A 25,673-nucleotide genomic window follows, 5' to 3' on the forward strand; every position below is an offset into this window, starting at 1 on the left:
TTTCTTTATACTATTCGAAACGTTTATAACAAATTTTGACTGTGTGTAACACGTGTATGTTAAAATATGTATGTATAAATGTATGTATGAATGTGAAAAAGATATAGGGTGAAAAATAGATAGAAATTCACAGAGAGGGTCTGAAAATACGAGAAGCAAGACGATGTTGAGACGAACGATTAGTCACCGAGTTTCAAGCTAACGGAGCTTAAAAGGTCCTGATCTTATTGCCTATATTAATTGCCTCAGGAGGAATGCATTTGACCCAGGAAGACGAGACCAGTTAATTTTATTGTCTGACCATTAAACGAATATTACGAACAAGTCCCCATTGATTACATACATTTTTATTTTATTTTATTTTATATAATCAACGAGAGAAAATATTTCCATAATTTTCTTTATATAATTTTGGAACGAACAATGTTGTAAATTAATTATTTTGTTATTTTATTTTGAGAATTGAATGATATTTTAAAAGAAATATTAATTCTACATTATCAACTGCAGTGTTTTTTATTTCTTTTTTTTCTTCAACATAGAATCATCCCTTTCAAAGTTATCGTTTGTACTAACAATTATAAGTTGACCATGTATATGTATAGGACTATTCATGCAGTTGTCTATGTATATGTGAAATATAAGTTATAATTCAAGAATTATAAAGTTAAAACTCTAATTATTTAAAATTATTAACATCAAAAAAATATGATATTTTTAGATTGAAAAATACAAAGATTTATATTATTATCATCTGTTATATATAAATCTTGTATAAAAAAATATTCGATGAAATATTAAAGAAGAAAAAAAGGAGTGATTAGGTGGGTGGTGACTGGGGACTGGGGTGGGAGTAGAGGAGAACAAAATAAAAAATTATTGGAATAAAATTCATTACGCTTATTCGGTTTCCTGTTTTATTCTTCCGTTTAGCATTTATAGTGAAAAAGAATGAAAGAATGAAAGAAATAAAGAGAGAGAGAGAGAGAGAGAGAGAGAGAGAGAGAGAGAGAGCAAAGTAGTCGTCAACCCCGTCGGTGGAATCTATTTTTGTAACGACCTATATTTAGACGAAACTTATTCCAAGAGCACACAGGCTGCATCGGGTCACCGCACGAAATCTTGCGAGGCTTCTGTTTGCTGTTTCTTCTGAATGCAATATATGTATATGTATATGTATATGTATATATATATGCCGTTACTTGTATTTAATATCACAGTTGCAGTTCTCTTAACTGCTGATTTTATTCGATTCGTTCAATATTATCTATAATACTGTTACTATTACTATTTTTTTTTACTACTATTACAAATTATCAAATTGAACATTAATATAATTCTTGACAATAAACCTAAACGAGATATTTTACGTATAATTATTCTTATGGTGAGAGTATTCAAATGATTGTTTAAAAAATAAAATAATATATGTTGTTATTGTAGAATGTAATTTTAATTGAATTATGGATATATGTATTTGTATTTTTATTCAGAAATGATTGTGATATATATTTAAATACCATTTTTAGCGTAATTATTTTTTTTATGACGAAATTATCGAATCAGATCATTTGAATCTATCATTTAATATAGGTTTATTGTCAACGATTGGAATCTAATAATTTCATTATGAAATGTACGAGTAATTTAATTATTTCCTGTTCCATTTAATATTTATCACATTTTTATCGTACGTTTTTAGTTGAAACTACAAAAGATTTGACAATTTTCAATAATAATATATTATTCAAAACAATAAAATATTGTTATTACATCGTACTTTGTGTGTGCAATAATTGGTTTGGAAAATAAAATAGGGTTCGAATTAAAAATAAAAAAAATTGATTAAAAGTAATATAAGAAAATACAAAAAAAGGAGAATCACACTTTTGGAGATAGGAAAGATCGATAATAACTTTGACGACAACTTTTAGTTATCCGTTTTGATATCTTTCTACCCCTTCCTCCCCTTCCCGTTTTCTACAACCCCTTTCTTTTCGCAAAACTTTTAAACTTCACGTCAATTCGCATTTGTCCTCCGTGTCTCTCTTTTTATATTTCTTTAGCTTTTAAAAAGTTTTGACCTATCGATTTCGCTTAGGAAAACTTATTTTCAAAAGAATCGCGTCTTCCCTTTTTTTTTTTTTTTTTGTATCCACGACGAAAAATCTTCTACCCATTTTATAAATAAACAAAAGCAAAAAAACGAGAATACTTTCTTTTTTTTTTTTTCGTATCATTTCTCTCTTCGAATTATTAACGATGCAGGTTTTTTTCTTTTTATTCCTTTTATTTTAAATTAAAATAAAACGAATACGAATGGAGAGAAATATAAATTGATCGGTAAAAAAAAAAAAAAAAACAAGATTAAATTGCACGTGCAATGCACGCACGTGTAATATAATATTTAAATATAGATATCAATTATGGTATAAACATATTACTTGTTATTATTAATTTGTTACAATATACAAATTGTTTTTGAGAAATTGTTTGTCGATTATTAAAAATTCAACANATTATATAAATCCTCGAATACTTTCTCTCTTTCTCTCTCTCTCTCTCTCTATATATATATATATATATATATATATATTATAAACATAATTAATCTATTTTATTATAGCAAACTGATGTGTGCATCTGTAAAAGGGTGCGGTACTTTTTCTTTCATCTATCATTTTAAAGCTAGCATTCTAATGTTTAATCTATTTACAGTGTTTATACGTGTTAAATGAATCTGTTTAGACGTGTATACGTATATATATATGTATATTTGTGTGTACTCGTATAGAAGTGTGTACGAAGGAAGGAAATAAAGAAAGAACGGCGTACTTCGTAGTACCAGGGGGGTGGAGCTGGGGGTGGTCTTGGTGGTGGTGGTAGTTTAATCGGGTCGATGCGATAACTCGGTTTACATAAAGACTCCTGTTTATTTCTAACGCCTTATTCTAACGCCTCGGTCCAGTTTTCTCATGTTAGATTTAACATAAGTTAAAGCAAAAGAGTTTTTTGTTTTTAATATAAAATTATAACTTTATATTCATTATAGTTTATATATATATAAATATACGTGAGAAATTGAATTTTATTATTTGATATTCAAGTTTAATATATATATATATTATTATATTAGAATTAATAAATTAATGTAATCCCGTTCGTGTGTGTATATATATAAATATTTATTTGTAAATTTGGTATCGTGTGTTTGAGTGTTGCATAAATTTAAATAATTAATATAAATATTATAATTATATATTAATCGTATATATATATATAAATATAATTTTTGTAATTGTAGAAGTGTGAAAGAAGTATATTGGGTAGACCGGAAATGCAGATACACGTGCCGAATTTACTAAAGAATTTCCGCCCGTCTCGGTCTCGAAATGCGGAAATGCGTCATTCTCTTTCTATCCATCTATCCGTCTATCCATTCAACTATCTCTTTCTTTCATTTTTAGTTTTGTTACATTGTCCCTGTACGTATGTGTGTGTGTTGTTTCACGAAGATCGTCTTCCAGGAATCATACCTATGCGAAATAGGCGCAAAATTCGAAACATCCGGCGTCGTTGAAATTTCTATCGAGTACCGGAAGTCTATCGTTATTGGGTCGAACGATTCTATTTATTGTTGCACACAAATTATTTTCTATATAATATCCCTACATTTATTTATTTATTTATTATATTTATACACATTCGAATAAATCGTTGTTAATAATATTAATTTAAAACTAAACAAAAATATATATCATTTTAGAAATATAATTAATAATAATAATAATAATAATAATAATAATGATAATAATTTATAATTTAATTGAAAGATACGAAAATTTGGTTATTTGTTTGTTAAAATAAATTGGAACAAGAGAGGAGGACCCGAAAGCACAACGATTATAGTTCTCATTCGAAATAGATAATGAATCAGGCTCTATTTATGGTCGAAGAAACTATAATATCTTCTTCACCCACGTTTTTAGCGATAGTCGGTAGAATTAGAAAATTTAGAAAACGAATAGAATACAATTCGCGATATAATAATAATTAACGTACATTCAACGTACACTTTGATAGTTAACAATAAATGCGTTTCTGATTTCAACAGGGGAGAAGTAAATTAATGTCATTTATTGAATTATTGATTGTTTATAATTGTTATTACTAAATTACATCAGACATTTATTCAATTTATCTCAACCCCATCTCCTTTTCTCGTAATTAATTAATTAATATATTTTTATTATACATTTAATTTGATTAATCGTTTTATTAATGTGTCAGGTGCAATATTACTGTATCGGATATTGGATTATTGTATTTGGTATTATATCGTGTCTGATTGGTTGATATATCAATGCATGATAGGTGAACTTATTGATCAACACTTAATAGTATTATATTATTGTATTAATTGTTATAATATTATACACGATTCTCTACGTTATTCGATGATACATTATTATATTCGTGATATTTATATGAGATATGGATTATTATTAATTCATTAATAGGGGAGATTAAGTATTATTTGTATTTGAATGAAATAATTTAATCACCATTTTGATATATTTTTTAATGTTTTAAACAAGCATGGGATTAGAAGTATTTATTGATTATTCGGATTATTTGGGGTTTTTTTCCCTATATCTAGTTACTTTATTTTTTTTTTCGGAGCGTATCAACAAATGGGGTTAATGAATTAAATCTCGTGTCTCTTTAGGTGACACACGAGAAACACGAAAATTACGTGTGTAGAAAAGAGGATATACGTTCGCGCGCGCACGCGTGTATTTGTGTGTGTTTGTGTGTGGTATAGTACGTTGGTAGGAACTAAACAGTGAGAGGGCTATTAAGTTGGTGTTAGGGCTTAGGGTGTGGTCCTGGCACACCCTCGACTTTCTGTCTCCTTCCTTTCCATCCTAAGCAGCATACGTGCTTGTCGTTCGAAAAATTATTCAGAAAGGAAATGATCAAAAAAACAAAAGTGACAAAATAAAAATGGGGAGAAGAAGAAAACATATTATTCGACAAAAAATCCTCAAGTATTGTCCAGGATATTTTATTTTTCTTTTTTTTTCTTTTGTTTCACTCCTTTACAAGAACAAATTACATTAATATTTGAAATAAATTAGATTTAAAAATAAAAACCAATCATCAGAGAAAAATAATAATGAAAATTCTTTAGTACACACACACACACACTCTATATTACTATTATTTTTCTATTCTTTTTGTATTTTATATTTTAAAAATAACGATTTGTTATGATTGGTCATAGAAAAGTAATAAGAGAGTATAATAAATTCATATACTTTTTTTTTACAATTGTAGTTACAAAATTTTGACTGATATTACATTTAGAATTAAAGATTTTTACGAGAGTTGAGATTAAAGTGACATTAAAGTAGCGATTACGGATATTAAAGTGATCCCAGTATGTCTGTACAGTAAACTTGGAAGAATCGTTAGGGGAGAAACAAAATAAAAGCTTCTGGAACTGTCGTGAAGTGAGTTATGTACGAGTACAATATATTCTATGGGTGTGTCGGTTGTGTATATATAAAAAAAACATGTATATATATATATAGATATTATATATACACGAGGGAAGTTACGGTTTTGTCGATATTGAAAGATGGCCGACGTTAAAGTGCTATTTCATATTTATTTATTTTTTTTTCCTATCCATTATGGTTGCCATTTGTATGATAAAAAAGAAACTACTTATAAAAGCGAAGATACTGTTTCATTGTTAATATTTTGCTCGTTCGTTCATCTTTCACTTATGTTAACCTTAAAATTTAATCGCCATTTTTATTCGCCATTTTTAATCGCCATATTTTATTCGCCATTATATCTTTTTTTCTTTTTAGTACTATTGAATTGATATAACGTTATAATATATTGAATATTTGTTGGATACAATTTTTTTCACCGTTAAATTTTCTTTATCTCGTTTCATGTCAGATAATTGCGTTTATGTATTTGTATTATATTATATATATATGTGTGTACATAGAGTCGCTTACATACAATGCATGGTACTATGTATTCATAGAACCACCGGTTGTTTTCAGTACTCAAATTTCCGGCCAGAGATAAACATAGATGCATGCACATATACACACATACACGTAAATACATAGCTGCACTCGTAAAAAAAAAGAAAAGAAATTAGAGGTTATCTAACATAGGTTATCTTCGTTGCGTTTATTTTTTCTTTCGTCGTTTGTTTATTTATTATCCTTTTTTTGTTTTAAAATATCATATTAAATTTCCAAGTGTGTGATCACAGATAAAAATGATTTATCAATAAATCATTTAGTTTCGAAAATTTTCTTAGGTTATGTTACGCTTTCGGATAGTACAATTAGAAAGTTTTAGTTCAGTCTGTACTTTTGTTATATGTCGTTATATTAAAAAAAAGAAAAACTCTGACATGAATCCTTTCACACAGTATTTTTTTTGCGAAATAATTTACATTATAATACCGGATGAACAAAATAATTTCTATGTTACAAAATATTTTTAATACTTACACATATTTTGTTTTTTCTTTTTATATTTGTTTCTTAAAAAAATAATTGTCGTTGTTTAATAGAGACGTACGTGTTTCTTCGGTTAGGGGATTAACATGGGATTTTGCAGATATAACGCAGAGAGAGTATTGCTCATGTGGGAAACAAATTAAGCGGCTTTCCGTCATTCCGCAGCTTTGACTTTATCCTTCCTATCATTTTTGCTTTGTTTTGTTTTATTTTAACGAATCTACAGCTGGTTATTCTACGAGATTTTACACGACGAGAAAGAAAAAACAAAAGGAAAGAAAAGAATAACCTAATATCGTTCACGATTTTTTTTATGGGGTTGATATAATTTATTATTCGTTCGCGATGACAAATTTCCAAAAAAAATATTCTTTTTCGATTGTATTATACTAATCAGTTCGTAAGAAGGGAAAGTGGGGGAATATTTCTATCCAATAAGATAATCGTTGCATTGAAAATCCTAAAAGTGGGGTGTAGTCGAGTGAGTGGGGGGCTGAAAAGTGTTTTGGAATAAATAAAATGAAAATATTTGACAAACAATTGTCATTTGTAATTTCTTTGCTCGATCGTACACATATCCAATTAAATTGATTAGTATAATTTAAAGAATATATTTTGTATAATAAATTAAAAGGGAATATAAGTATAAAATCCAATAGAAAATTCTACAACGTTTGTTAATATTTATTTGAACATTGTTTATACTCGTCATCTATACGAAAAAGGTAATTATCGTTGAAATTATTATTTATTCTAGAAGAAATTAAACAGAAACCGTCCAGTATAGTCAAACTCAAAAATGTATAAAGTATCTTTCGTTTTTAATTAGAATGTTCGAATTTTGTTAAATGTTAACGATTAAACGTTATCGTTAGAATTTCGATTTTAAAGTTAAGAAATATTTAATCATAATTAAGAACCTTGAAGTATTATATTCGAACGTGTAAATATAAACATTTAACATTTAAAAGTTATTTAATATGTATACACACTCTTGTTTGTCACAGACACACACACATACTTATATATTATTTTCAATGGAATAATTAATATATCGATAAATATATAAAACAATGAAGAAAATTTTCACGAAATAAATAATAACGATTTAAACGAAAATCTTAATTTGCAGGAAAGGAAATAAAAAGTAAAAAAGAGTGTGTGGGTGCGTGGTTAGAAGTTTGAAATATTTATTAATATTTTATCGAACAACGAGACGAGTATGGATAATAATAGCGAAGAAGAAAATGAAATATATTCGTTCTTAGATGCAAAGTGTGAAGCATCTAGTGAAAGGAATGAATGGTTCGAAGATTATTTAGTAGCAGAACAAGATACAAGATTAAAAATATCAACGTCCAATAAATCCGAATCATCTGCAGTAGACAATACCGAATTTATAGTTGCAGCATTGAAACATTTGGGTGTTAAAAATGTAACTGAAACGCTTAGCATGAGTGAATCTATGAAAACATCAGAAACAAGAGATAACGATATAGAATTTGATGATTTAGAATCTTTAGCAGACGATTCAGTTTCGGATATTAACGATCAAATAAATATTGAACATGGTATTCCTTCTGTATTCGTTCAAATGTCAATTCCTAATAAAGGAATTTACGAGGGTAGATTATATCTCGTTGAAAAATTATCCAAATTTAATATAGATGATAATCAACGATCAAACGAATAATCAACGACAATAATGATATTAATATCGATAATTAAATCGAACAAAATTATTTGTCAGCGATCGATCATAAAATGGATCAACAAGATTTTCTTTTAATTATTTTTATAAATGAATTCCGACGAACAACTTCAAAACGAAAAATACAGAAATTTTATTCGATCTAACCACAATTTGAAATTGCGATACCAAAATTCGTCAGATATTATTTATGTCGTATTTAATCGAACGAAAATTAATTTAACAAGTGTTTTTTTTTTTATTTCGTTTTCAAATTACTTACAAATTTCCGAAAAATCAGTATTGAAGATGTAAGCAACAAATAAATCAATAACAAGATTTCATTTATACCGTTTGACTGACGTAATCGTGACACGATGCATTTTATTGTTCATCATATTCCATTGAATTCCAATTACGATTCCAACTTCTATACCATTCCGCTCGTAAATTACTTTTTTTTTTTCTTTTAAATGGTCAAATCTACTATGAATGGTATTAAACAAGTTTCTTTATTTTTTTTTTTTTTCCATCATTTTATGGCAAGACGTGTTTTCCTTCGTCTATGGTATTTGTTTCATGTAACCCACTTCTTCTTCTCGACTAACCTTTTAAAGTACGACACCTTTACTCGATAGAAAAATCAAATAAAGTGAAGAAAAATAATATACACGTGTAATAGCAAAGAATTCACGTTGAAAATAAACCATGGAATGCGATGGAATATTGACCAATATGAAAAATAATACTATAAATAACATTTCTAACTGGGAACGTCACATTTTTGTTTCAAATAAACCATAACTACTTCTTTTTTTTTAATCAGTGAAACATATAATACCTTATTAAGAGAATGAATCAGAAATCTTAACGACATAACCTTAAAACAATAATCCAAGATGGCGCGTTAAAGAATAGGTCAAGAAATTCATTTCAAATCTTTGACTGTACTATATTATTATATAAAATAGAATAAAATATCTCTCATTATGAATAATTGTAATGAAACTTTATTAAATTCAAACGTAGATAATATAAAAATCACAAAATAAAATCTAGGAAATCTTTATTCGTACAATTTAATCATCGAAATGTTTGATTTTTCTTTCGTTATTGGCAAACCGTTCGATATCCTTTTTCCAGACCAATTCTTTTCATTCCTTTTTTATTTATATATATCTCTATCTCTCTCTCTCTCTCTCTCTCTCTCTCTATCTCTTTTCGAAAATTATTCTATCGGCAATAAAAATAGAATTCCGATCACGTGCCAAGCTGATACTCTTTGAACACAGTAAAAGTTTCCTTTCATTCTTCCACCACTCATTCCCTCTTCTTTATTTCTTTCCCGAGTGTTTCTTCCCCTCTCCCACCTCATCATTCCCTTTTGTCTAGTTTTTTTTTTCTATCTCACATTTTTTTCCATACTTTTCTCAATATATTCTCTTCTTTTTTTCTTTTTTTTTTTACCTTATCGTTTCACGAGGGGTAAAAAAAAATCTTTTGCCGATTTGAGATGCCATTCGATTAGGCATGTAATAACACTTCGTATATACGTACCCTTTTACGTACACACATACTAATATAAGACATCCAAGTGGTGCTACTTGGTTCCGTTCCGCAATCGTGTTATTCACGGAGACGTGATGGTAGAAACGCGGAATTTCATTTCATCTCGGAGAACTTCGAGAAAGCGGGACGGGTTCTCTTCAGTCGGAAAATAACTGAATTTCCCTTTTCTAGCGACTCCAATTCGTTCTCACATATATATACACACATACATATACATATATTCTTATACGTACCTTTATATTCTCTCACTCTTTCCATCAACCAACCCCTATTTCCTCCCCCCCCCTCTCTTCCTCCACGCTTTCGTCATCTTCTTCCCTCACCCCTCTCTTTCCCCATTGGCTCATTCCTAGGGAAGAAAATGGCGAAAGGACCCGACTAGCCGGCGGCAGCGATTTAGATCGTAAATTCTGACGCGCACACGCACGCACACACCCCTTTTTTTCCCTTTTCGCAGTCCGAGTAATTGTTCTCGAGAGTTTAAAAGAAGAAAAAAGAAATTAATGAACGGTCGAAACGCGGAAAACGGTCGAAACGCGTTTTACACCGGTTTAAATTGCGTCCACTACATTTATCGAAGAATTTCCTTCCGTTTTGATTGACAAACACAAACGAGGGTAGTGGCTTTCCTACACCTTTTTCTTCATCCCTTTTTCTTTCTTTTTAACAGAAGGGGTACAAAAGTTGTTCATTTAAAATACGATGACTTTATTCGTGTTAAATTACTGAACATACATTTTGATTTTTCATACAAGACGGCAGCCATGACAGTTGGTATTTATCCTATGGATAAATTTATAGGTTAATTGTTCGAAGTTTTGTTTGAATTATTTGTATTCTTAGTGTATGGTCATTTCGAAACACCATTTATTTATTTATTTGTAAGATTTTTCTTTTTATCAATATTAATAATATTCGAGGTATACCGATCAATTAATTCAATATTGGTATAATCCTAAAAGTCATTCAAACTCGTCGTCCCACCTTTGTCGAACCATTTAGCAAGATCCATTTTAATTTAAACTACAATAACTCCTTCTCTACAGTAATAGAAAGTAGTAGTACTAGATTAGTTAGTTTCAAATAACTTCCTATAACTCTGAGCTAGTAATTCAAGGTATGACCAAGTAGATACAACTCTTATTGTATACTCAGTCATTCTGTTACAAAAAGTACTACCATCTACAGTGGTGTATCCAATCATAGAAAGTTCCCCTAGCCAAGTTTCCCTATCAAAAACAATACACGGTGATACAATTCCTAACCTATAATTTTATTACAATCTATAACAAAAAAAAAAGTTCAAACACTAAACTTGAACAATCGTCGAGAAAACATTGAATTGAAACAACTTTTGATTCATCCTGTAGGAATTGGTCAAAAGTTCGGAGAACTAAAGAGGAGAAGAAGGTGGAGGAAGGGAGTAGGGGGTAAAGGGTAGGAGAAGATACCTCAGTGGTGACTTGGACAGTAGTAGAAATGTTGAACAATGGCCGTATGTCAGTATGTCCTCCAGTTAGCACCACCTCTGTCGCCCAGGCTTCAATTAAGCAGATCTTGGTCTACACTCTCATCCCTCATCTTCCCCCCCCCCTTCACCTATCCTTCCCTTCTTTACCCCTGACCCTCGTTAGGTCCACTCCTCTACTTAATTACCGTCCCATTTGGTATATATGTGTATATATTCGAGAGTACATGTGCCATGCAGATCTCTTCACTGTAGTTGACCTTCTCTATGGTACTATACAACAATCCTCCCCTAAACAGACTTTCAACATGGGCTAATATTCTAGGCACATTGCTTTCCATGTCCTTTCCCTGTCATCCACATTGAATTATGTTGTCTCTCTGGATTGTCGTTGTAATCCGTAACACTGTCTTGTGGTCGAATTTCCAGGCCTCTGTTGGTAGAATTATTCTTGGATAATAATGTTACTTTATTTTCATTTTTGTAAATTATTAAAATATTATTTAATTAGAATTATATAGGAAAGTTTTTATTACTTTGATTAATTACAATAGTTTCTCTCTCTTTTCTAAGGAATTGTTTCAATTTGAAATTTTTTATGCACTCCATAAATATTATCTCTAAAAATTCGAATTCTGTGATAATTGCAAACATTTAGAAATATTTCAAGATCCTTCTACGTTTTTCTTGATTGAAATTTTATTTAAAGAAAAAGAATATATCGAATACAATCCTAACCTATTTTTATTTCCTTTCTAAAAGTCACGTAAAAGAGAAAATGGGACATTAGAAGTGACACCTCAGCATTGCTTTCTTCTTTCCTTCTTCCTGATCTCATGTTAACTCTCGGAAATAAAGACAATTGGCAAGGACGTGAAGTGAACCGGAAACGAGGTCAACGAGGTCAAGTGAGTAGCTTGATCGAATTGGTCCTCGTTAAAAGACTTTAATACACAGACCGCGGGCGAATGCTAGCTGGCAAACTTACAAGTAAAGGAGAAAAAGATAAGTACTAAGCCACCTTCTTCTCATCGAAACCAAAGGGATGAGGTATCGTAGAAACGTGAGAAAAATCATTCTATTTTTTCCCTTTATAAAAGAGAACTATTTCCTTCTCTTTCTCCTACTATTCTTCTTTTTAAACTCATCGAAATACTGCCCCAATAAAGTTTTTACGGTTAGGACGTGATTTAATCGCTACACAATTACCACCAGATACTTCAATCTTTTCTTTCGCAATTTGGGGGAAAACTCGTTTGGGGAATTTAATGACATTTCTGGTCATTTATATTTATTAATTTTAAGTCATTAATCTTAGGTTACAAAATATTTTTAGGGTTTTTAGGGATCTGTGTAATTGGTAAAGAGTTGTAATATTGTATTATTATACCGTACTGTATTTAAACAGCTACAGCATTGTAACTTAAATTTACTGTATTGTAATTTAATTTGTGGGGGGCCTTATTAATTTGCAATTGTAATATATTTTATTATTATTGTATATATTAAATTATTGCACTGTTAGTAATACTGTAAACTGTTATTTGTATAATAGTATAATTATACCAAAAAGGGTTCAAAAGGGCCAGAAATCAACACGTTATGAAACAAGAACCAAACTCAGGATCCAAAAATTCAAAGTTACTTATTTGCAAACTAGTAAATTTTTGCTAGTAAAATACTATTTGCAACCTAGTAATATTTTTGGGATTCGTTTTTGAGATCAAATTTTCAGATAAATTTTTCAGATAAACCTAGAATTATTTATTTTTAGATTCAGTATTCACCCCCGACTTTCGTCGGGTGTATTAAAAAATTGAGTTAAGAACTCATCAAATGTTCTCCGCCACGGAAATCTTTAGTAAAAGGCGAAAGATTTATTCGTCATTCTGAAGGAAAACCAGAGCGATTTAGAATTGTCACTGGTAGGCTCATATAGAAACGTAGGTAACATTTTAAATGCGAAAAAAAGATTCCATCTAGCGGTCGACGGGTGAACGAAGAAACAAAATTTTATAGGGGATGATTATTTTTCTTTCTCAATCTTATAATATTTAAAAAAATAATTGTTATATACAATATATATGAACACAATCGTATATTACAATTTTAAAATTATTTGATTATATAAATAAAATATTGTTATATAACTATATCGATTGTGAAGTATAATCAAGGTTTTGGATTTTACTATAAATTTTATTTCATATAATACATATTATACTAAACAATTTCTCTCTTTTAATTTTATCATTTATCTTTTGTTATTAATATCTTTTAAAACAACACTTTATATAATAAAATAAAGTAAATACTATCTAATAGAGTTTCAAGTAGAATAAAATGGAACACAGAATTGGTTACGTGTATTCTTGTCGCGTGTATTGGACTTTAAGTGCTTTCCAATGTCTACTATATCTATCATTGGGATATATTTCCCAGCTTTGTTTCGCGTCGGCGATTCAGAATCCGGGAGAACCGCAGCTGCGGTCGCGTCTTTCCAGCATCACGACCACGTTCAACTACACAACTACTACCAACTGCTACTAATCGTGACCGAGTTTTCCCTTAAGATTTTCCTTACTTCAAATAGTTTCCATTTACGACAATTCGATAAAACGATTGTGTATTTAAAAAAACAATAAAACATTGTAGGGTTTTTTATTATTTTTTAACCTTACACCCTTTGTCTTTACAAATTTATCCAATTATTTTCTTCAACGCGCAACAATATGACACATCTTTTAGGAATCACAATTCTATTTGGGTTTATGCATTGTGCAACTTTTTTTTAATCCCTAATACTTTGAGCTTAGTTGATAATGTAGATTTGAGATGATACATCGGTAAAGAATTTTAGTTATTTGGATACATAAATAATTCTTTTATTTTCAAGATAGTTTTAAATATAAAATATTGAACATTCAAAATTAATTAGTGTGAAAATGAATTTGGAATATATATATATTTCAGTAAATGGGTCGATGTTTTGGATAGTTCGTTCATCCCTGTCTTTCTCAACAAAGAGGAGGTTAAACTCCGTAGCGTGGTGGTGGTGGTGGTGGTGGGAGTAGAACCGTAGCCCAAAAATATCTCATTGTGTCGTACATTATTTCTCTGTATGTATTCAATCTATACACTCATTTGCATTCTTATAAATAAATTTATATTGCATACACACATTTTATTACTTTTTTTTTCTTAATATGACACTAATACTAATAATAGTATAATACAAACGGTAAGGATACAAATATTATACATACATATGTATAAATATAAAAATGAATATTATTTATTATATATACAATACTGTGCACATGTGTATCAATACATACACATACACACGTGTATGCATATGTTCTATATTATACTCCATAAATGGGAATGCAACCAGTGACGTAGTTAACAACGTGCAACCGGTTCTAAAGCAAAAGCAGGGAGATCCACGAACAATGCCAGAGAAATCGTGCACGATGACCAAAGACGGCCTAAGTCCAGTATACGTACACGTACTTACACATATACAGAAATAAAACACGCTTTCTCTTTCCTTCTTTCTTTCTCTCTTTCTCTCTCTCTCTCTCTCTCTCTCTCTCTCTCTCCCTTTTTCTGTATGTCTCCACCCTCTTCTTTACTTCTTTTTATGCTACTACCCTAAGATATATTACCCACGGACTCGTTTGTACGTTTACGGGCCGCTCATCGTTCCACCAAATATGGCACCCCATCTTCCACATCTTTTACCTCTTTTCTTTCACGGTGTTCGAGCAATGAACGTTCGTTAGGATACTTGTTCACTTTCTTTAATACGATTTTTATCAAAACTTCTATCCTCGGAGTCTTAATACTCGAAGAATTGAAGTTACAAATCGTGAAGTGAGGAAAGAATCTTCTATAGCCGCCATTTTTAATAATCTCGTTAATCTATCTTTCATACGAAATTCGTAGATGCATATTTTCTTTAGAAGTTTTTTAGTTTATTTCATTACTTCGTAGAATTTATTTTTAATTTGAATTGGTATACACTTGTGTCTCAATTTTCTCTTGGGTCACGTTTTTCTTTTGTATGAAAGGCACGAGAAGAATGTTTCATACTTACCCCTGTCCGAATGTAGGAGCTCATAAAGCTTTCTCTCACTCGGCTATACTTATTTGCCACGCCAAAGTATTCCAATTTTCCTCGGGTTTTCTCGTTAATTCACGTCCGTCTCGTTTTTAGAAAGAAAGGGAGAGAAAGAGAAAGAGAGAGCTATTTACTTTTAATAATATAGTGTTCTTTATATATATATATATATATACGAATAGCTTTCGTCGTATGTAATATGAAGTATGTTAAATTCCATAAAATTATTACTTGTCTCTTTTATATACTTTATTTTCGTAATAAAGTTTTATGGAATTTCAACTGTATCGTAAATTATAAGAACTTCGAGTAATATTAAAGTTAGGTTATGTACGATCGATCGAATGCACATTTGAACTAGTTGTTCTTTCAAATTACATGAAAACAAATATTGAATAAAATCAATGAACATTTTTCTTCCTACGTAAACAAACTTCTCGTCCAATTTGTTTTTCCCTTTGAACTCTCGTTAAAAAATGTCTTCCCTCATTACGATCCCTAAATTTCTTTCTGTCTTTAGGTTTTCCTAATTAAAAAAATTCAGAATGGTTTTTTTTATATTGAAAGAAAAGATTTATCCCCACCACCACCACCACCACCATTACCATTTTAACCACAATGTTATATTACTCTTCCACCATATTTTTCTATACATTTTTGTATTTTTATTCTCTTACCGTTCTCTCTTCATTCTTCACTATTTTCCAATGTCTCTTGTGTATCCAGTAAACCATTCTTCCGTGACACAATGCAATTTCTTTTACCTTACTCTTGCAGTATATATCTAATAGGATTCACCATATAGGTAATGCATAACGCAAACTTACGACCATGACGACCATCCTATTACTTCACCCACAGCACTTTCCTTACTTCCCTCTCCTCACCTACCCTTCCTTCTCCCTTTTTTCAATCCCTTCCATACTTTTTTATCTTTCTTATTTCATTTCGATCGAACGAAGAATAAGAATAAGAAACGGGAAACTTTGTAGCTCGGTTAAAGAAATATGAACCGCGCGTGACTTCATTGTCGTCAAAGCTTACCTCCCCTTGGCCCCACTTACTCCCCAACCCTATACTACCTTAACCCCCTTGAACCTTCTCTTTTACGAAATAGAAATTGTTCCGCCATTTTTGTTTGCTCAAAGTTAATCGGATAGTAAGATTTGTTATTGTCGTCGTCGTCGTACAAAATTTAGGTTAGGATTGATCATGTATTTTTTAACGAAATTAAATATGGCGATACTTTGGAAATTGTTCCGCCATTTTTATCTGTTATCCATTGAAAATTAATGAGATTATAGGATGTTGGTTGTCGTCGTTTAGATTGTTTTTTTTTTTTTTTATGGTTTTTGATGATTTCAATTTAATAAATTTATTCATTTGATTCATTTTATATTTTGTCTTTTTTGATAGGGTGTAGTGTTTGTATATATTGTTTATTGAACACCCTGTATATTTGAAGATTCAATTAACAATACATTTGTAATTTATGTTACAGCAAACTTATCTGACAAAGTTTGGATATTTACCGGACAGCAATCCGGAAACCGGTAATCTCAGGACGGAAGATCAATTGAGGGACGCCATTAGAAATTTACAAGTAAGAATTACATGTTCCTTTCTATCGTAAAAATAAACTTTGTCGCGGTTTAAAAAAAAAATAAATTTCAATGGAAGAAGAAATAATGAAGAAAAAAGAACGCCAACAAAAATATTACTAGTCTCGTAAATTCAAATTACTAGGGTTAGAAACCAAGCGTGAATCGATGTAAAATTCAAATTCAAATTCAAATTTCGTGGCATAGAAAATTCCATCAATACACGTTTATTCCCCCCTACATCCACCATTATCATTATTATTATTATTTGCAATAGAAATATCGTGCCAATTGTCTATCAATTTTTCAATATAAAAATATGAATAGTCAAATGTTTAAATTATAATTCTAGAAACGAAATTGAATAGATAAAAGAACAAAAACTGTGTTTGTGATATTACCATATATCTTTTATCGATGATTTCCGGTGATTAGAAATATCATCAACCAACCAATCAACCGTGGTGTCTATCTTTTTCAACGAAGAGAAATGATTAAAGCAAGAAAGGTAGAATGTTACATAGAAGAAGAAACACAATGGGGGAGTTGAGAAAGTAATGGGAAAGAAGATAGAGAACATTGGATGGAAGAAAATGTTGGTTTTAAAATGCACAGACAATTGGAAAAACGATCTGCTGCCAGTGACATACATATACATATATATATATGTATATTATATATACCACACCATCAGTGTGTGTAGAAAAGAAAAGGCAGACCACCGTGTAACTGGCCAACGTTTTTCACCCTTCTAATTTTTTTCCCTTTTTTTTTTTTTTTCTTCATCTTCTTCTCCACCATTCCAACAAAAGGGATTTGCATGAAAATCGAACTCGTCAAGAAGAAAGAATATATGTGTGCACGTATATATACAGGTAGTCAAAAAGAACATATGTTCCTCATCTTCTTGATGTGCATACATTTTTATATTCTTTTCTATTTTATTCCTCACATATTAAAAAATAGAAAAAAAATATAAGACAAGTATTATTTATCTTGATACGAGAGAGAGTATGCTGATAATGTTTTTTAAAAATATGCTAAATTTATTGATTTCGTTTTGTATCTAAGTGATTTTTTTTTCGTATTCCTTTAAAATTGTTCTTTATCAATAACCATTTATTTTGTTGTTGTTTTTTTGTTTTGTCCTTTTGTATTTCTTATTTAATTACAGAGATTCAGTGGTATTCCGGTTACTGGGGAGATCGACGATGCCACGCGTAAATTGATGAAAGCACGACGTTGTGGTCTAGCCGATAGACAGAATCCACGATACTCAAGGACGAGACGCAAACGTTTTACGATTCATGGACAACGGTGGCCGTATCGGAATCTCACTTGGAGGTTTGTTTTTTCTTTCATTTATTCCATGCAAAGAATATAAAGAAAAGAAAAAAAAGAAAAAGAACCGGTTATCTCAATTAAACCATAGTTTTCATCCGCGTTGAAAAATAAATCCGATAATTTGTACTCTCCGTCGATACGAACGAGGATTACTTTTTAATTATTACAACTATATATATATAGTGTATATATATATACACTGTATATATTAATTTTGTATATATGATACGTTTTGGAATAGAAACGCTATTTATTCGTGCAGAATTTTTTAATTTTATTTTATTCCGATGCGTCGTCGTCCGCCATTTTGTACGATATACGATATATGCAGGTTTTTTTACGGTAGGGAAATATATTTTTTTTTGGTCTTTTTATTCGGTTTTATTTCTTTTCTTTCTTGAATTCTCATTTTTTTCCCAAGCTCATCCTCGCAGTTAAAAAGACAATGAATTTCGGCGGAAGAGCCGGTCGTGAAAATTTAACACTGATAGGGTAGTAAAAATGGGAATAGGGAAATAGTTAGAGGAAAAAGAAACGGTGAGAGATAATAAGGGAGAGAATGATTGATAATAATCCATGCAAGCTCTGCTGCAGTCGTTGCATTTTTTCTTTTTTTTTTCTTTTCGTTTGCTTTTCCTAATTAGATCGAGAACAGTCGTTTTCATTTCTAGAAAAGTAATTGGACGTGTCAGTGGTCCCCTTTGGGATAAAGGGACAAATGGAAAAGTTAGGGGTAACGCTCAACGAGAAGATTATCTTTCTTATTCTTTTTTTTTTTTCTTTTCCTATCATTTTTCTACCTCGTTTATATTAGTAAAAGTTGAGAAAAGGTACGTGATCGAAACGAAGATTAAAATTTCACATTAAATAGATTTTTCTAATACTTTTTCCATTTGTTAAAATATCAGCAAGTTTCCATAACCTCTTTTGTTTTTTGAGATCGTGTCATCCATTTTGTTTTCAAAATTGGTAGACATTTTGAAACAATGGCTACCTTCTTGTTAAATTATATTCATATCTCATTTGAATTTTATACGCGTGTTTTTAATTTAATTCAACACAATTGATTTATTTAGTAATTGTATAATTGATTCCTTTTGAAATCAATTAAGTTGTCAATCTGTAATAAGAAAAAAGGAAAATTGATTTTAATACAATTGAAATTGTATAGACAATTAACAGTCGATACTGTAGAAAACTGTTATTTCGCATCAGTTTGTTTTTACCGACAACGAATTATTTCATGGGAAGTCTACATTATCGACAGAAACCATTCTATCATCCGATGGTGCTCGATTGATATTCATTTATGCATAATAAATACTAACGAATAGATATTTAATATTTGATAAATACGAATGGGTATAAATGAATTTATTTCGATTGAAATTATCTGCGAATCAATTTAAAAAAAAAAAAGAGAGAAATAAAAACTATGTACTTATGTGTACGCACGTAAGAGGTTATACTTTTTTAGCGTACCAAAACGAATATAACCTCAAAAATAATTTCAATTTGCCCGCGCATCGTAAATATCGACAACTTCGTGGTGTCGATTTTTCGGTCGCATCTAACTTCACTTTCTAAAACGCGTGCCAAAAGAAGTATAACTTCAATAATTTGTAAAAGAATTGGCATTTATTAAGCAGATATATTTCTAAAATTATTGTACGAATTATATTTAAGAAAAATAATCTACAGGAAACTATGTGTGTAAAAGAAAAATAGAAATATAAGTTGTATAAAAATGATTACACATTTTCAGATAAACGTTCGACAATGGAAAGGAAAAGAAAATGAAGAAAAGCAGTATATATTAATGTTTTTTTTTCTTTTTTTTTTATAAATCATTAAATTTTCTGTAACATAATTTCGATGAAGGTAAATAATGTTTTGAGTTTAGCATAGATAGAACATTTTTTTACGAACGATTACCTCAGTCTCTAGTTGCTTGTTTTTGTATTTGCGTTTAAGAAAGTAAGAGATATGTTTGAGAGATAAAGAAAAGACAGCTTACTGAGGGTAGTAGTATAGGGGTTGTTGGGGGTAAAAGAGTGGGGTAGGTTGCCAAGGGTTGAGGAATTGGAGGTTGGGGATCGTTGGATGGCCCGATAAGTGGTACTGAATGCTTTTGCTTCGTGAAATTTCTGATAACTACTTAGATAGCTTCTCGGTGAGAGCTTTTTCCTACTTTTAACGCTTTACAACCTTTTCCTTTTTTCTCTTTCTTTATTTTTTTTCTTTTTTTTTTCAGTCTAGAGTTACTATTTATTTTTATTTTACTGTTACTTTTACCTTTTTACTTTTTGTTTTTTATTTAAAGTTTTATCAATGGATTTATCAATCTTACCTTATATAATTTTACAGAAATAATTTCGTTTGTTATTAAATAAATTAAATATATGCGATTTTACGTGAGACACCCCTTCCTCCTCCTTTCCCTGGAACCCTTTGCGCGGTGCGTTCAACGAGTTCATTTTGTTCATTTCATTCGTATTACTTTTTTTATTTTTTACCTTTTATAGATCGTAATATTTCATTTTTATTTCGTTTTCTTTTGTTTTGTTTTTTTTTTCCATTTAATGATACACTTTTCTATCACACTTCGACTGTATTCTTTATCATTTAATGCGTATATTATTATTTGTTTTTTTCTTCTTATTTTTAAAATAGAAGAGATTACTTTCAGCTTCTTTGCGAACACCTCGAAAGAAGGAAACACAAAAGAAGGAAAAAAAAACAAAAAAGAAATAAAAAAGAAGATAAACGACGAAGCAGAGTTGAAAGGGAAATACGAAGTAAGAATAACCCGATGGTTAGTTATTTGAAAATACTTCCAAGTTCTTTACCCACCTACCTCGTCTCCTCACTCACCCTCTCCCACCCCCGCGTCAAACGAATTAACGTTAAAAAAGAAAATCTAATTAGGAGTTGCCACGTGACGAAGGGCGGCTCTAATCGTAACACGATTGCCAAGTTAAAGGGGCGTTCCAAATAGGGTGGAAGAAGATGGAACAGTCTTCCCCCTTTTACACCCCCATCCCCCTCCTTCTCACCAGAGAGAGAGAGAGAGAGAGATAAATTACATTTCTTCGCGATTAGAGGAATATCGATTATCGTTGGCCTTCCTAACCTGACTCGTTCTATAGCTCGTTAAAACTGCTAATTATCTGCTCGATAAATAAACTTTCATTTTCTTTTTCTTTTTATAAAACAATTTAATTCGAGATAATAAATTAATTAGTTACAAAATTACGTATTAGTAAATTCGTGTCAATACACATACTGTGTATCAATCATTTTTGTAGTATTTGTCAATTTTAATTTCTTGTTTTACAACTGAACAACTGGACTGTTGATTAAAGAGAGATGAGTATTATAAATAGTTATTATTAATATTATTTTTCTTTTTTTCTTCTATGTAGAATCTCGTCGAATCGTACTCACTATATCTACTTAAAAAATATCAATTTATCTATTTCATTCGATAAAACTTTTTTCTCATAGACTTTGTAGGAAAAAAACAAAGGAGAAATGTAAACTATAAAGCAAAAATCTACGGACACTTTTAACGCTAAATATGCAAAGTTCATATTGGGTGATCCAATTTGCCCCGAAGGAATAGGAAATAACACGCTTTTATAATAAATAGTAAAAGTATCTTTCGTGCACGTATGTGTATGTGTGTGTGTATGTATGTGTGAGAAAGAGAGACACCTATATGGCTATATGGAACAAGATAACTTGATTTTCCTAAAGCATTTTCTATCTTTCTCTCTCTCTCTCTCTTTCTCTCACACACACACACACACACACACAACACACTTTCTATGCTTTGCTTTTCAAATTTTACTCCTCTATTCGTCGTTCCATAGTGCCGTTAAAATAGTTCGCTTGGAACATCATTTTCTGTCGCGTTATTTCTTTTTTTTTTATATTTAATTTAGTTCATTAATTGTGTCGGAAAAAAAGATTTGATTTTATTTGAATTCTTTTTATTATCTGGGAATAAATAAAAACTATTATCTCAATTGTATAATCATACTGTATTCATTTTGTGATATATTTCTAATCACTGAAAATTTAGGTTATCTTTGTAAGTTACGCCATCTTGTCCGGACACTCATTTAAAAAATGTCGACGAAATTGATAATCGTTTTATTATTTTAATAATTCGATCGAAAAATAAATAAACCTTTCGAATACTTATACATATATAAACGTTTTATAAATTAAATATTTATTTATTAAATAATCGGACGATCTTCGTTTAATCGAAATTTATTTATTTGACTAATGATTGTATAATTATTCTCTTTTTTTCCTCTTTAGTAAAATAAATTTGAAAAAAAAAAAATTGATTAAGTGCATGATAATATAATGTAATGACGTCAAATAGAGAGAGAATGAGAGAGAGAGAGAGAGAGAGAGAGAGAGTATTAATGCAATTTAGAAAATTTACTTTACTGATCGTACCATCATAATATATCATGCGTTATTTTTGGTGAAAATTTTCCGGGATATTCAAAAGCCGATAATGAAATATGTCGTCTACGAAATCGAGAACGGATAGAAAGTATGCGTCAATAGAGTTGAAATTGGAATTTTCCAAAAGGGCTTCAAAAAAGCCCAGGAAAGCAATAAAACAACGAATTCGCTAGGCAGAGGATTTGAAATCTACCCGATAAAGTTACATATGTATTACACGTGATCGATCCATTAAGCAGATCATTTTTTTCTTCTTTTTTTTTTCTACATTTTCAACAATCAAAATATATCTAATATTCATATTCAATTGAATATTTCCATTAAATCTAAAAATCAGCTATAACATTTGCTTTCATAGTTCTCAATCGAACATTTGTTCAGCCATTTTTAAATCTTAATCAAAATGGCGGACGAAACAAAAGAAAGATGGCAACTTTATAACCAACAAATCGAAAAATCAAACAAATACAAATACAAATGAAAAATTAATGTTGAAAATCGAATAATATGAAAATATTAATACCTGTTAAACAAAAATCGTTTGTATGAGAGAGACAGAGAGAGTAAAACTAAAGAAATAGATTTAAAAACAAAAAGAAGAGGGGTTAGTTTATAGCCGAGACAACAAAGTATACGCGTATACATAGATCGAGTTTAGGGGTTGAAAGTTGGTAAGTGCACGTGTGCGTGTTCACGTGCGTGAGACATGGAGGCGCAAACAAACCGGAAGACAATAGGGGGAAGCATGACAGGCGGTCGAGGGACGACTACTATTCCCCTTTTGTTCAGAATCATGCGGATCGGTCCAAACCCAGTAGCACAATGGCAGCCAATCATGTGTCGCGATCGAGAGCTTCTGATCCTCTGCATAAGCTTATACCAAACCTTCTCTCTCTCTCTCTCTCTCTCTCTCTCTTGAAGTGAGAGAAAAAGGGAGAAAGGGAAAAGGGTTTTCCTTGTAGTAGTAGTAGTAAAGGTTTCGTCGATATCACTTGGTCGTGTGGCTCGTCGCTTAATTGCTGGAAACAATGGAATTATTGTTAGACGTGGTGGTGGTGCCACACAGGGAACTACGATCCTCTCTTTCTCTCTTGGGCAACCTTTTTCTTTCGAATAATTCTCTCCCTATTACACGAATCCTAAAACCTTCTTTACCCTCACACACTACTACTAAAAAAACCTTTTGAAAAGAAGTTCCTTCTGAAAACTCATTCTATGGGATTCGTTCGATCCATTATTTTCATGTTAACCTTTGACTTTTGACAAACGTTTGTTACATCTTACTTTACTGATTTTTCTTTAGGGATTCTAATTGAAGTGTTGAAATGTTATATTATATTTTATCGGATTAGAATGTTTCAAGGATAATAATGTGATCTTGATCTTTGAGGGGTTATTTATTCGTTTAATATTTTAGAAATTTTGTTTTTTAGTTTAGAAAATCATATGTTCGTGTGTTAGAATTATCATAAACGTTTGTGTTGAATTCGTTATATAATTTCGATCGAATGTATATGTTAAAATATGCACGTAGGTGTTCAATGTAACAATGTAATTGCAGATAGTGCAATAATAGACATCGTGCTGTCGACAAAACTCTTTTCACGTGGAAGAAACTTTGCGCTAGGTTGAAGGAAAACCAAACGAAGTGGGGGATTAATTAATGCTGTGCTGTAATCAGCACGAACGTGCAGTTTGAAGAGTTCTTTTTTTCCTTATTCTATCCTACTTTTCTTTTCTTTTTCTCTTTCACTTTATTATCTCTCTGTTTCTTTTTATTTTCTTGTTGTTGTTGGCTTGTTACTTTTCTCTCTCTCAACAGATCGAGTTTACTCATACGCGTAATTGTGGTTAAATTGGACGACAATAAGTACCAGTTTTCTTTTTATTTTTTTATCTGATACTTAATTTTATTCTCTTCGAGTTTTCGAATAATTTTCATTGAATTAGTTTCGAATGACAATAATATATACGAAATAAAAATGAATATATTATAATATAATTCTAATCTCTCTAGTATAACACTTTGTAAATGTATAATTTATTAATAGAAAATGATTACATTGTATGACAATAATATATTATATATATCTATCTCCTGTTAAGTCGACCCCAATTAGAAACACCTGTACTACTCATGTTTCTATCTACTGATACAACCGGAAATAAATGAGTCAAAGAGAATGAAAGATAGATAAGGTAACCAGATGAAACAGGAATATGCATTACGAACGTGTGTATGCACATATAACCGGACGTAATGTAGAGGGGTTAGGGTAGATTGTAGGGTGGTTGGTATGCCTAGGAAATGTTAGTAGTAGTAGTAGTAATAGTAATAGTAATGATAGTAGTAGTAGTAGTATGCCTGAAGAGGCACGTTGCTCCGTTCCTAGTACGAGGACACTCCAAACGGAACTAGGTGTTGGTTGAAGGTTTTAGAGAGGGTTGGAAAATGCAAGAGGTTGCTTTTGCTGCTGCTAGTGGTGCAGATACGTAGATGGTTACACATCATTCCTTGTAACGAACAACACGATTTATAAAATTATGGATAGAACTTGTCACATATGTCTGACAACGTTTGCTAATTTTATAATGATCCTTTTTGTAAACTAAAAAATAACAGAAGAAAAAAAGAAAATTGATTTTAATGGGGAATTGTTTGTTATAAACATTTGCACTCGAGAAATTATTCTTGGTTTTATATTTTATATTGTTTTACACATTTGTTAGATTACATTTTTTTGTCTGTGTTATATTTAAAATGTAATTCTTGCAAATCAGATGTATACTATAGGATTTTCTATCTAATTGTACTGTTATTTCTCTTTCA

At 30.5% G+C, this 25,673-nt stretch overlaps 1 protein-coding gene across 1 annotated transcript in view; it reads left to right on the forward strand.

Annotated features, from left to right (window-relative positions):
• LOC106787356 (matrix metalloproteinase-2-like) overlaps positions 1–25,673 on the forward strand; it is a 117,925-nt gene that overhangs the window by 20,281 nt on the left and 71,971 nt on the right. Inside the window, exons 2-3 of the mRNA XM_014749646.1 lie at positions 16,912–17,013; positions 18,186–18,355. Of these exons, the coding sequence (XP_014605132.1) occupies positions 16,912–17,013; positions 18,186–18,355 (272 nt within the window). The remainder of the gene's footprint in view (positions 1–16,911; positions 17,014–18,185; positions 18,356–25,673) is intronic.

This window comes from Polistes canadensis, unplaced genomic scaffold (assembly GCF_001313835.1).
Source record: "Polistes canadensis isolate GaletaPanama2010 unplaced genomic scaffold, ASM131383v1 scaffold_99, whole genome shotgun sequence".
Classification (NCBI taxonomy): domain Eukaryota; kingdom Metazoa; phylum Arthropoda; class Insecta; order Hymenoptera; family Vespidae; genus Polistes; species Polistes canadensis.